This window comes from Meriones unguiculatus, chromosome 1 (genome assembly GCF_030254825.1).
Source record: "Meriones unguiculatus strain TT.TT164.6M chromosome 1, Bangor_MerUng_6.1, whole genome shotgun sequence".
NCBI lineage: Eukaryota > Metazoa > Chordata > Mammalia > Rodentia > Muridae > Meriones > Meriones unguiculatus.
In genome coordinates this window covers 128,760,654-128,775,118 of record NC_083349.1, presented here as the reverse complement: position 1 = coordinate 128,775,118, position 14,465 = coordinate 128,760,654, and the positions used below count along the sequence as shown (strand labels likewise).

The 14,465-nt window shown below is 44.8% G+C and overlaps 1 protein-coding gene across 22 annotated transcripts in view; it reads right to left on the bottom strand.

The window, feature by feature from the left end:
* The window catches only part of Myt1l (myelin transcription factor 1 like), a 392,362-nt gene that overhangs the window by 126,915 nt on the left and 250,982 nt on the right, over positions 1-14,465 (bottom strand). For all 22 annotated transcript variants that reach the window (XM_060366542.1, XM_060366574.1, XM_060366552.1 and 19 more), the window contains 3 exons: positions 12,133-12,187; positions 11,922-11,955; positions 11,531-11,593 (listed from right to left, as the gene is read on the bottom strand). In XM_060366542.1, the coding sequence (XP_060222525.1) occupies positions 11,531-11,593; positions 11,922-11,955; positions 12,133-12,187 (152 nt within the window). The remainder of the gene's footprint in view (positions 1-11,530; positions 11,594-11,921; positions 11,956-12,132; positions 12,188-14,465) is intronic.

Sequence of the window (14,465 nt, the reverse complement as noted above, 5' to 3'; positions counted from 1 at the left end):
GAAGGGGCTGCTGAGCCTGTAAAGGTGTGTGTGTGTGGGGGGGATTCTTTGATCCACTTATGTAAAACTTCAGAGAGTACCAAGAGATAGGGTGAGGACAGCCCCTGCTCTGTGGATTCTTTTCCTCTTCCGTATGAGTCTGTAAAAAGCTGGGCAGCTTCATTTTACTATGTAGAGACAAAAACTTCACCTTTATTCTAAAGTTACCCTGAAGGAGTCTGACATAACAGGAGGCCAACATATATCACAGGCTCTGTTCGCCATCTCAGCAGGATACACAAGTGGCCCCAAGTGAAAACCTTCAGGCCCTGTCCACATATTTGGCTATGTTTTACCCAATGGCTGGAGCCTAATTCTTCTTTGTACCAGGATTGGTAGAGGGGATAAAGTGAGTTTTCAGGGTGGCTGACTATGCCTGAGGGCCTCATATGGCTGTGCTCCAGTCTAACACAACTAGTGTAAAATGCCCAGAGGGCATGCTGATGACCCATCCATCACCCATCGTAGCTATAGTTTGAGGTGGCTATGGAGGGGGGATTCCTAAGTTCCTCCCCCCCCCCCCCAGTCCTGGGTCTAGAGCTCAAGGTTAAGTAGGTGACTGCTAGGTTCTGGAATCCATGCTTGCCTGTTACCCAGTAACCTGTCCTTTCACTCAGCTACAGAGAGACAGTCACACCTAGGCCCAACCTGAGAGTAAGTACCCTGGGAGGCCAGCTCATTCTAAAAAGGATAAGGCATTGCTTTACAAGCTAACCACCTGTGGCTGTGCCTCCTTAGTATGAGCAGGACACACCATCCCCCAAGCCACAACTAGCATGGTGCTGAGGGACACTGAGCCCATAAGTGGCCACAAGGGCACCATCTCACAACTGTTCTCTCCTCTACATTTTGGTTCTCTCCTCTACATTCTACCACCAGGAAAAACCAAAGCTCTGAAGGTATTGGCAAAAGTACTGCTCTCAGTTATGCATTTTCAATAGTAAAAGAATCACATGACTTACAGCACAGTCTCAGAATGGAGCCTAGCATCATGAAAGAATCTAAAGACAAGGGGAAAGGCTCATATTAAGTTAAAAAAATGAATTACAAAGTTAGAGCTATAGCATGAAGCCAGCAGAAGAGGCCTAATATATTAAAAGCCGCAAACAAAAAATAAAGGTGTGTACTCAGCCCTGAGCCCATCAGGTGATAGAAAGTGAGTGCTGGGACTCTAACATATGACAGTGATGGAAGGACCCTGTCCCCATGTGGCTGCCGTAATTTACACTTGTCCTTATTTAAGATGCATGCTCGAGCTGTATTTGGAATTCAAGTTTGAGCCAGACTCAGTGTTTCTCTGTATTCTCCCACCAGCTACATCCCCAGGGCACATGAAGGGCATTATTCAGCTGCCCAGATTCTCAAATATTTCAGAAGGGAAGAGCCCATAACCTTTTCTCTTCCAGTGCCCTGAAAGCTGCTCTGTTGTTTGGGGTCCTGCTTTCCTGGCAGGCTTGTGTATGCCTAGGACAAAGACTAAGGATGTCCAATGACAGCTGATGGACAGACTCCCTTCCAGGGTGATGAGGTTGTAGAAGAATCTCACCTTTTAAAACTAACAAGTTGGGTCAATGCCAAAAGTTTGTCCTTGTCCCACTGGCCTTGAGGAAAGCTGGGTTCCTTCCTTAATCATTATAGGTACAGTCCTTGTTTTTCCTACCTGCTAGCCACCTTTGGATTAAGTATGGGGAGGACATGGAAAGACTGAGTGGGGCCAAAGGAGAGAAAGGCCATCTTCAGATTGGGTAGATAGAAATGCAGAGAAGGAAGACCGTGGCTAAAAGGATCAAGTCTCGGTAACAGGAGGGGACCCAGCCAAAGGATCAGGGCTTGCTGTGATGTGCATCTCAGGAGGCCATTGCTCCTGTTCCCAGGAATGTTATTCCAGGGAATTCTCAGGACTCAGGGACCCTGAAGGAAAAGAAGGAAGAAACTGGCTACATCTTGGTGGGCTGGCTCTGTCCTAGGACCTGCCTGATTAGGAGACTCCTTCTGCTATATCAGCCTTGCTGACACCTCACAGCCCTTCTGTGCCCACTGTCCCCATCCTGACCACACTGTACCAAAATGTAGAGGAGAGAACAGTTGTGAGATGGTGCCCTTGTGGCCACTTATGGGCTCAGTGTCCCTCAGCACCATGCTAGTTGTGGCTTGGGGGATGGTGTGTCCTGCTCATACTAAGGAGGCACAGCCACAGGCCATCTCCTGGGCATAGTAATGCCTACCCACATTGCTGCATGGCCCAGTTGTACCTCATTTCACAATTCTTCTTGGTGAGATTTGTGGACACAGGACCCCTCTGCTATTCTGAGGGAGAATGTGACACAAAGGCCCCCCCTTGTTCTCTTGCTACCTTTTTCATGCCAGCTGGGAGCTAAGGACTCATTCAGAATTTAACAAACCCCCCGATTGGCTGGTATGATAAGAAGTAGGCAAGAATGCAGCTAGATAAATTATTAATGGAGAGAATTGCATCCAGGAGGTTTGTGTGTCCTGCTCTATCCTCCCTGGAGTCTCAGGAAATGAATCCTTTTGTACAGGCAGCATCCTTCTGTGACATCCCATATAGCCTTTGCCACTGTGTAAAGCTACAGAGTGGCCACTGAAAAAGAGGAGCTGGTTGTAGAGCCTGAAATTACGCAGAGGCACTGTGAGCTCACCACAGGAGGGAGGGTGGCTTATCCCCATGCAGCAGAAGCTTCAGAGACAACACAGGTCCTTCTCAATGGGGAAGAAGAGAATCCTGAAGGGCTTTCATGATCGCTAGCAGGCATCCTGATTATCTTCCAGCCTTGATGCCTTTCCTTTGTTATCCACTGGCTCTATGAAGGCAGTGGAAGTAGCTGCCTAAAAATGCATTAAAAAATGCATACATTTTAGGTCTCAGAGTATGGGGCTGGCCCTCCAGGACCTGCAGGTAGCAAGGAGTGGCTGACCCTGGAAAAGTGCTTGTCCTGTGTCTCCCTGAAAAGTGTTGCCCTCTCCTCCCCCAGGGAGATGCTCTATTCTCAGTGCTCAGCTACACAAATGCATCTGTGGTATAAATCAAAGTGAAATCTCAGTCACTGCCAGTCAAAAATCACCATCCTGGCCACTAGAGTGTGAGTTACTGAGTGAGTGAGTGTGAGTGTGTGTGTATGTGTCTATCTTTCTCAGGGTAGTGATACTGAGTGGGGATGCTGGGACAGAATGAGGACACTGGGAGGCTGTACATCAGGGGTGTTCACCCCATTTGTACAGGGTTGGTATTTGTAGTGGGAATATGAGTTCTTGTTCTATACACACTTCATATCAGGTAGTTGTTAGGACTTGAATCCTCATTCACTGTTAAATCTCAGATGGAATCATGACTTAGTGGACGGTGAGGTAGTCTGGGTTGGTCTTCTTCAAGGCATCCTACTTGGTGGCTTTAGTGTGGGTTGGTCCACACTGAGACTTTATTAGATGCCTTCCCATCCCAGGCACCATTCCCGTTTCTACAGAGACTATTTGGTCAATGGTGTTCTTTTGGTGTCATTGTCAAACTCAGCAATAGAGTCCCTGGGACACTGAAGCACAAGATGGCTGAAATCCACCCACAATTTCTGATGCAGTGTGTCTATGGGTAGGGGCCCAGGCTTTGATCAGAGTTTCTAGGCAATGCTGAGGTTCTGGGCTCAAGGAAAATGACTCCCCCAGCTTCATAGCTGGTTTAGGTAGTTCTGGGGACTCTGCCAATCAGAAATGGCTCCATAATGACCATGAGATCCTGTGGAACCCTAGAGATATAAAAACAATTGTCAGTGTCCCAGAAAGGCTCCAGAGTCTAGAGCAGGTACAGCCTACTTTGTACTGTGTATGTGATGTAGTTGCAGGAGAATGTAAAGCTAGCTGAAGGCAGGAGTAGTGGCCCCTGGGGTGGTGGGTTCACATCTGTACCTGTGTCATCAGGTGGGAGGGTTGATGATGGCTCTTATAAGCTAATGTGTGCCACTAGCCACATCTAAAGTGACACAGAATACTGAAATCTCATTGGGTGAAGGCAATGCCACAGTCAGAAACAGTTGCTTCCTTTCAAGTTTTTTTTTTTCTAACTTTGAAGTTTGTTTTATTTTATTTTTGGTTTTGAGCCTAGCCTTTAACGGCTGAGCCATCTTTCCAGCCTGAAGTTTGTTTTCTAAACATAAGTTGGTACCAATTTAGAGACGCTGTTCTTTGGAAGGCAGGGGAGAACACAGAGGAGAAATATCAGGTCTTTGAGAGTTAGAGTCCCGATGGCTCTTCCAATTATTTCTCTTATCTTCTCAATGTGAATATAAATGATGACAATGGCATTACTATTGCATGGATGTAAAGAACAAGAATAAAGCACTGCACCTGATGCAGGGTTCTATGAAAGTCTCCAGTGTAAATCATGGTTTGGAAGTAGATTTTCCTCCATCGGGGTACATTGTCGTAATGAGGTGTTGATGCTCTGAAGATGATTGGCCTCATGGGAGAGGCATAGATCAGGGGGATCCAGCCACTCAGGAAACTGCCCTTTGGGCTCAGGGTTGGAGAGCTTGGGTTAGTGCCTGAGCTGCTGGGCCCTTCCAGCCTCTGCTTTCCTCTCTAAGAGTCAGGGGCCTTCCTTTCAGGCTGTCAGTATAAGGTTAATCAGTAAAACCCTTCCTGTCATAGATCCAGCCTGGGGCATTTTGTAACAGCAACATGAAATCAACTAAATACTGACTGACTGGATGTGCTGAGTTGACCATTCGTGGTGCAGACAGCAGAGCTACCTTAGACCAGTCTAACTAGGAGCCTTCGTTCTTTCCCTTTCCTGTTCCCCATCTCTCTCTCCTCACCTCCCTAATAAGCAGGAACACATACCCGTGAGAAGATGTAGCCAGCAGCATCTTCTGGATGCAGCCCCAACCCAGTCCTCAGATTCGCACTGTTAGCAGATGCCACCTCCCAGGTGGGAACTGGCTGAGGTCACAACACTGGGTATCTGAAAGATACTGTTCTTTTCAGCTGGGCCAGCTCCCCTGACACCTGCCTGTAAGTAAGCCACTGCATCCTTAGGAGTCATCCCTGGGCATGAGATCTAAGAAGAAACTGAAATTTCTTATGGTTCCTGCGCAGATAGAATTTAAGAGCGAACTGTGGACCTTGTGGAGGGTCAGCACCAGCACCAGATACACTGCATATCCATAGCTGGTATATATTCTGTTGATGTTCCAAAGCTGCTAAGTTCACATGTGTCTGACCATCAGGCAAGATGTCAGGATGAGGTAATTGCCAAATCCAGATTTGACCTATTCAGACCACAGCCCTTAGAGCTGCTGCCTGGACATGAGCTCCTTATCTGAAACTTTATTTATGGTCCTTCTCTTTGAATACAGAATTGTTAAAAATATATATTCAGTTTGTCAAACATCAAGAATATATAAACATTTATTATTATTATTATTATTATTATTATTATTATTATTATTATTTTGTCCACTGAGGCACAAAGGAGGCAGGGGCCAGATGTGTGGCAGACAGCAGCAAGCTGACTGTTTTCTTAGGGAAATGGCCAAGAGACTTTTTAAAACAAAGGATTAACTGTGATGATAAAGGTTAACTGCTACCACAGTCCAACGTGACGGTGCCCAAATGTATCTGCACAGATACAGCTCATAATACGGCCCAGAGCAGCAGTGGTCAGGGCCAGCTACTTCACCTAAATAAATCCCTAGGTCTCAACATTTTTTTTCCTTTGCACTGCTGTGGTCTGCTCTCAAATTAATGTTAAGATATGTATGCCCCGACTCGTGATTTACAGAATTGGTGACAAACAGTAAAAAGGACAGGCATGCCATAAAGCTTATGGATGAGGTGATGGCAGGCCCGATGATGCCTCGTAAAGAATGGAGGGGAGTAAACACAGATAGGCTGGCTAGGTGGCTGCGCGCGCTGAATCCCTGATAAACATCCCACGGCGCGCCCTGCTGCAAGGCAGCCCTGTCGTTAATTAGAACATCCGGCAGACGCTGCAATGTATCCACGCACCCAAGTGGATCTTCATTTTTCACATGCGGGGCCTTACTAATTAAAATCAGCTTTGCAATTAAATGTGGAAAATTGTGTTAAACTTTCAAGCGTGGTTGGGAAAAAATGCAATTATTTTTAGGGTGTTTTATTTCAATGCAAATGAAATTTCTATCTACATGAAGCCAGGGAAAGGAAAGAGGATGGCACAGGGGCTCTCTCTGTTCCTTTTCCCTTTTCTTTTTTCTTTCTTTCTTTCTTTCTTTTGGATTATGGATGCTCCTCTCAGTTGCAAGCTGCAATGCTCCCCTATCTCTCAGCCAGTACCTGGCTGGGTTCCAAAGCTTTTAGTGAGTGCTCTCTGTCAAGGCATGAATAATATCACCCCGAGGCTGTTGGCAGAATCCAAATGAGGCGTGCATGCATCAGGAAGCCAGCCCTCCACTTTAGCTCCCAAGCAAGCTCCTGTGTAGACAGGCAATTATTCACCCACTGGCTGCCCTGGCAATCACGCTGGTGGGTGGAAAGGTGCGTGAAATGGAAGAGAATTTGAACAAGGAGTATGCACAACAAGCCAGAGAGGATCCAGTAATTTCCTAATAAAAAAGAGAGAGAGAGAAGCTACCATTTGAAGCTTGTAAATTTAAAAATGTGGACTGAAAGATTTAGCTTAGTGTTTTCTAAATTGGCGAGGGCTGAAATATAGCTGCTCTCATCCAGACTTCAGGGAGCTTGTGAAGTGCTCACAGACTACAAGGGCTAAGTTATGCTTAACTGATTAATCAAGCAGGAACCCAAGCTTAACTAATAAGTAATTTAAAAATTTTTCCTAAAGAGTTCAGTGTAAATGAAATCGGCTAACTGTCAAATCAGTCCAGAAGGCTCATGAAACACACAGGTAGCAAATGTTCTCAGGCTATGAGCCCCTTACTCACCGCTCCTGGGAGTATGGGAAGCTCTTATAGAAATCATTTCTATACAAGGAAATCTTACTCATTTCAAGCGTTTGCACCTAATGTGTGTGTCTGTGTGTGTGTGTGTGTGTGTGTGTGTGTGTGTGTGTGTGAGCAAAATAAAAATTCCAGTTCTTAAAAAGTATTTAATATCACTCTGTGCTAAATACTAACAAAATGTCAATATTGTTTCAAAATTTTGTTGGGAAACTGAAAAGATGTTAATAAAAATAAAGTAACAAGTATTTTAAGGATGAGAAGTAGATCTCTGGAAATTTTTTGACATCTGGCTTTATAGCTAGTGTCTCAGGGTCAGTTCATAAACATTCCTGATGAATGACAAACCTTCTTCATGGGATATCTGGACCCCACTCACACTCACACAAGCCAGGCTCACACCCACACTCACACAAGCCAGGCTTACAACCACACTCACACAAGCCAGGCTGGCAGTGGTTTCTTTTCACTTGTTTGCAACCCAGTCACAGAGAGCGGCTTTCAGTTTGGGGGAGAACACTGGCAATGCTCAGAAACGGGTCCCACCCTGTGCCTGTCCTCTGCCAGGGTCTTCAGAAGCCTGTGCAGGGTCTCCTTGCAGAGCTGCTCACAGTGAGCTGCTTGCCGAGGGGCTAAGCCTTGGGCCCTCACCTGCTCGGGGAGGTCAGGAGGAAGCCATGTAGTAACTTACTGAACATTATGCCGAAGAATTACAACTGTTCCATTTCTCCTGCTATCTTTTCATCAAAAAATAACCGCTGGCATGCAAGAAAGTCCTAGTCTTTGGCGCTTTAAATGTTCACAGGTCCCACAAGCCAGGTTGGGGTCCTGGGGCAGAGAGTGCAGTGGCAGCCAGTCTCTGAGACCTAGGACTTCAGGCACTGAGGACAACTGAGGTTTGCTGTCCGTGTCTGAGAAGCGAAGCTCCAATTGGACTATACATTCAGGATTCTCAAGTGTCTCTGGCTTCTTCTTAGCACAAAGTAGTAAGAGTCTTATAGTTGAGGAACAGGATAGCTGCACAACAGAGCCACACACAGTGCAACAGTGTAGGTGACAAGAGAAGGCCATCTCACTGTGTGCAGAGGAGAGTAGAGGTTTAGAATTTAAGAACTGCCTCCCATCCTCAGTGCACACTTGCTCAGGTCCCATCCTTGCACACGTGTGTGTCTTTGTCATATTCACAGCTAGCAATAGGCAGCCACATATGGAACAAAGGGCAGACTTGTGTCCACAGACCAGTGACAGTTCTGAAGGTCATGGTGTGTTTTGTGTTAGTGTTCTAAGAAGCCAAGTCCAGATTACCTGGCAGGGGCACTAAAATGTCAGCTGAGCTTGGACCACTGTTTTCAGCAATCTAATATTTAGATAACGCTTCTTCTCGGTGTCAAGATGGTGTCACTCAGAGGGACCAATACAACCTTGCTGTCAGACACCTGGAGGCTTTCAGTCATTTTTCTTATTTTGCCCTGGCTGCCAGGAGCTTCACACTGTTTTTTAGCATTGCATAAACCATGGCATATCCTGCATTTCTGATAAACCATGCTTCTATTTCTTTTATATGTTGTACTATCTTAACTTTCAATTTACCATTGTGCACTTGTACATAAGTTTGCCAGAGACCATAAATTACTATGAGCTATAAGTGAAACAAATACCTGTAAGTTTATCTTTTTTATTAAGACACAATACAGAAATTGATGTAAAACATTCTCAAATGCATAGTAAAACCCTACTCTGACCCTAATATTTAAATCCAAATCTTAAATTGTGAATTATTTTCTCAACATACTGTCTCCTTTCCCAAGTTTTATTTGGGATTGGTTCTTCTCTATTGCCCATTTCTCTGAAATTACCACCCTAGTCTCCATCTTTCCCATCTGCTTTGACAGACGGAGTTAGCACCCACAAGGAGAATGACCAATGCTTAGAGCCTCAATCCATGTGCCTAACAAGCACAGAGACAGCAAACTAAAAGAGTGAGAAAGCATTAAATTTCCTGGGATTTTTTTTATTAAAATAAAGGACTATATAATAGGCAACATTTTACCATGAATAATTATTTTCTTCAGATATTTATGTTTTTTGAAACATGGATTGCCCACATCTGCCTCAAATCACATGCATTTTTAAAGAGACATTTCAACATATTAAAATAACCCTATAGACTGAGGGGACCTAGTATTGAAGTGAAATTGTCACCTTCAGAAGAATGCATTTGACAAGAAATATGTTGCTAAAGGCTAAAAAGGGCTGGTAGTTTCACCCATATCAGGCTGTGGCTCCCACGTCTCTCTACCCATGACAAGTGCAGAATCCTCCGCAGGCATAGCATCATGAGTGCCCTGGTACACTGTGCCTGTATAGCAAGAGTGGACTTTGCTTGTGTTTATCTCAAGAGAGGGAAATACACATCCACAAGTTATTTTAAAACAAGAAAATACAAAGCTAGACACAATCTGACATATCAACAGCCCTAAGATGGTAAAATAAATTATCTCTTGGCTTTGCTTAGCAGTCTCATCAGTGGCTTGAGGACCCTGAAGGCCACAGCCACCCAGATCCCTGTCCTGAGGCCTCAGATCACCAGTGATACAGAGGAGACCAGCATCCAGGTCTCCAGACTGGAGCCATTTGTTTTCACCCCTAGGACATTATTGTGTACCTTCTGGTGAGCATTTATATCCACACAGGGTGGGGGAAAGTCAGGATAAAAAAAATGGTATCATTATTTTTAGGTGAACAGGCTTGGAGGGAACTTTTCTACCTACATGGTTCTGTGTCTTTCCTCACAGTCCACCTGAGTAGTTCATGCCAGGATCAGCTTTGAAATGGAATATGAGGGCCAAACTGCCTCAGGTCTCCCTCAGAAACCATGTGTAAACAGAGAAATAGATCATGGAAGATGTGAATACATATCACTCATGGCCACACCAATCCACACCTTCTAGGAAATCACCTTGTGAGGATTCTGAATGTGTGATAGAGCTGGTAGAAAAGAGAGCTAATCAGTCTGACTTGATCAGTTCTCACTGTGAGCATGCCTCGAATTATATCACAGCGCAGTGCCATACATGCAGCAATTATTTGTTCACAGTTAAAAAAAACTCGTTTAAGTAAGTTAAGATCTTACTTTTTTCTCTTTTGTTTTTTCGTTCTTTACAAAACTCTGGATATGCAATGATATCTAGCACAATCCCAGTTAAAATTTGTTAACCAAATTTTGTAATTTATTTTCATAACAGCATGATAAACCCTAACTAGGAGCTAATGGAGAGATGATTAGGAGAAAATAGGTGCCACGCACAGTTTGCCAACTGTTTGGCCATTGAGCACACAATGCAGTCTTTAGGCAATAGACTAAGACCTTCCATGTGTACTTCTCCACAAAGCAACATTTATATTTCAGTTACCTTTCACATTAAGTGGATCAGCAATTTATAATTTTATATGGTATGAATAATGATATAATACATTAAACTTAGTGATTTAAAACAAAAGAAAATTCCCAGAGAAAAGGTGCTCATGCCTCCTTTGGTACGTCAGCCATCTCATGATGGCTGCTCACTAAGCGATCCCACGTGTCCTGCGCCAGTGTGGGAATCTGGGGAACGATTCATGAACTTTCTTTTGATTTTTACAAAGTGAAAATCAAGATAATGGCTTGATTTCACCCACAAATTACTGTTTCCCTGGAGAGGGAATAGAGAATGAGGACATAAGAGAGGTCACCCTGAGCATTTCCCAACAGCACCCAACTCAGATGATGCCAGTCCTGCCATGGGCAGTTTATAGAGCAGGATAACCATAGTCCTTACAACTTGTAAAAAGTAAGTGAGAACAGTATCATTACAACTTTCAGGCTCTCCACACCTGTCACGCCTGGGACCCTCATATGGCAGGACCCACCTGTGCTTCCTGTGAGAGCAGATGTGAAGACAGCCATGGGTGTGACGGTTGGCTTCAGGGGGAGTGTAATGTGCTCTTGCCCTGGTGCAGTTTTAGCTGCCTCCTTCCAGATGTTCTCCACACCTCTTGCCATTAGGGATGTGAGACCCCAGTATTTGTGGGAGTAACAGGACTATCTGTGGGTGTGATTGCCCTAACTTTCACCCCTTGTCTGAGTATTCTCTGTGGTTGTCTGAGTTTCACCTCAGTCTGTCTGTCCCAGCAGAAGATCTCCTAGATGACGGGACAAAGTTAGCAGGTCCTGCATTCATTGGAAGGAGAAATGAGGAAGGAAGGATCAGCCTTCCTCATGGATCAAAGGAAGCCCCAAGCCCTCTGTATGCTGAGCATGGGTTCACAGGTGAGGATGGTAGGCTCATCATAATCTGTGCCAATTTGTGTACTGTCAACATTGTGACATAGAGTGGCTGATACTTTGAGAACCATATAGGAGATAGAAGGACACACAGAAGTGAGAGAAAAGGAAACAAGGATGGCATGCACTATATCCCTAAACACCTACCCACATGTCTTCACTTGCATTGGGTCTCTAAACAAACCATCTTAGAGCACATTGTGAAAAAGGCAGGCATTACCTTCTGTGTCGTGCATATTTGCCACTGACGTGACCGCTGCCATCGCAGCCTGGAGTGGGACAGCTGCAACAGGAAAGAGCCGATTACATAGCCGAATGGGCTTCTGTGGGCACTGATGGTGAGGGGTCTCAGAAAGAGAGAGAGGGAGGGAGGGAGGGAGGGAGAGAGAGAGAGAGAGAGAGAGAGAGAGAGAACAGCCAAAGCCAACCAAGGGAGGAGATAGGAGATAGATACCGGGGAGCTTTTTCTCAGCAGTTTCAGGGGAATCAGCTTCATCACTAAAGCGGGCTGTGAGCAAGCTGCCCGTGAGTTTGTAAGAACAGCACACCCGTTCTGAGGCACATTTTTCTAAACAGCTGCTGGGGATACCTTCCACCCACAAAGCACTAACCTGAACAGCTCTTGTATGGCTGGCTCCACAGGAACTGCAGAAAGATGGAAAACAAATAGAAATTCATCATGTGTCACAAGTACTCTTCTTCCATGGAAAATTACCAAGAGGGTGGTGGTGTTGGGGGGTGGACAGAGTGAACTGCCATAGCAGTTCTACAGGATGAAGTTTCCACAGGCAGCCTCAGGGACGTGGGGAAATGCGGACTTACCTCGAACCCCTTTGGACCGTGTGCGATGGCGCTTCTCCTCAGCGTCCACGTCCATCTGAGAAGAGATTTTTCAGGTGGTCAGTGCCCTTGTCCTGTGAATGCAGACCAGCTGTATGTGGCACTTCTGACTGTCCCTGGTACGGTAGTCATAGCCGCTTACTCCTGTGTAGCTCTACAGAGGAAGGCCTCCACAGGGCAGCCTGGGTGTGCAAGGACTGAACAGTCTCAAGTGTGTTCATTTAGGGATAGCAAGTGAACCTGGAGCTTGTAACAACTAGGCCTCCGCACTCTCCAGCCACAGATTTGGATGGATCTCCCAGAATCCACCTCTTCTTTTGAGGATTTTATTAGGACACCTTTGGGTGTCTGTGTTGCATTTTATACCAAGAACAAAGTAGACACCCGTTATGTTTACAACAAGGCCACAGTTATCTAGATTTTCCTTGTTAATTGCTGGGTTAATATGATAAAGAGTTTAGAGAAAAGAGAGGCGATGAGATTGTCGTTCATAACATTTGGGGTTTCATTTTCATGTTGTCCAATCTAAATTGTCCAGGATCTTTTAGGTACTCAGATCTTTTTCTGTGGCAGAGGACATAGTGTGTACAGGATATTTGGCATGAAAAGGAAGCCCCTGATGGCACGAGTGGCATTCTGCTAGCCTTTTTTCTTGCTGCTAAACTCTTACTCATGTTAAATGTCCATGTTCTAATTCATTAGAACCTTGAACAAATCTTGTAAGGAAATTTTCTTTATTATATTTCTTTTATCTGTGATAAACCATACAATTCTGAACTTATAGATGGGAAAGTCACACCTGCTATAAATGTCCCCACAGGGGACATTAAGCCACAGGGATGGACAACCATAAGGTGAATATTTGCTTATATCTTGTTCCCCAAATATTTCCACAATGTGAGAATATCTTAGATATAAATATAAATTTATCCAATAGGTATGTATTAAATTCTACTTAACAAAACAGAGGGGCTGATAAAAGGCAGACAGTGATGATAAAGCACAAACAGTAAAAACATCTCTCAGATTACTGGATAATCATTTGTCAACTCCATCTGTGATTTCTTTGCTATCCCTGGTATGGACAAGCTGCATTCCTGGACAGAAGATAGGGATGTTATAACATATTCCATGTCTTGTCTAATGTGCCATTATCAAAACCACTTGTTCCATTGAAAGAGTTAGAAAGACATGTTAGAATAAAGTACCCAAACGATGCACATGGCATTGCTAGAGGCATACCTTAGTGGGTGGACCTGCTCTTTGCTCCAAATTGATGTGTCTGTGCTTACTCTGTATGGATACAATGGACCAGGACACCTCAGACAATAAGAAACAAAGCTCATTCTGTGAATTTAATCTGTTCATGTGACCTGTCTGCTTCAGATACAATACTGCACCTGACTTAGTAAATGAAGATTAGCTTCAGAAAAGGAAAGCTTATAGGAAGTACATGCTCATTGAACTCTGTGCTACTTCAGAACCATAAATCTATATATGGAAAGAGCCTGCCGCTCGTCCCTGCACAAAGGTGTTTGAAACCCTGCTTATGGATGGATAGATGGGTGGGTGGGCAGATGGAAGGATGGATGGATGGATGAAACCATTTTCTGAGAAAGTGCAGGCCTAGAGGTAACAGAGGACAGGCAGTGTATTGAAAGGAACATCTCATGGATCAAAGAGGAAGAGCAGCTCTTGAAGGGAACACTATGAGGCCAGGAGAGGCAGAGTAGGCACAACTGGGCAGAGGCCATGCTAGCATGAGTGGGTGCTTCACAGAAATGTAGAAGAAAGAGTGACTTAGCTGCAGTCTGAGAAGATAGACAAAGAAGACTAGGTTAAGAGGACTCACAATGTTACCTAGACAGGCCAGAATGGGATGCTGCCCCAACTAACCTTGCGGGCTGGTCCCTCATTCCTAGGACTTAACTGTCCAGGGGAAAGACACAGATGCAATAAAGGCACCTAAGAGACTGTTGGGGGACGGGGCAGCCTGTGGTGCAGGAGTTTCTTGGGCATCTTTTGGGCCTCAAACTACCATGGTGTCTGTTCAGCTGGACTGCTATTTGTAAGCATTAAGCCTCTGAATGCTTTCTCCATGTGTGGACTGTAGTTTAAACAGCACCCAAAGGGACAGACACACAGAGGCTCTGAAATTGCTCTTCAACATGAGATTTTTCAAAACACATCAAACTTACAGCAGAGCTATTCAGGGCCAATGAGACAAGTGAGTAAAGTCTGCAATGAGGGAACACTTCATTCTCTGCAGAAACAATGGAACTTCTAAGCCCCTGTGAAGGTGTCCAAGAGATGGA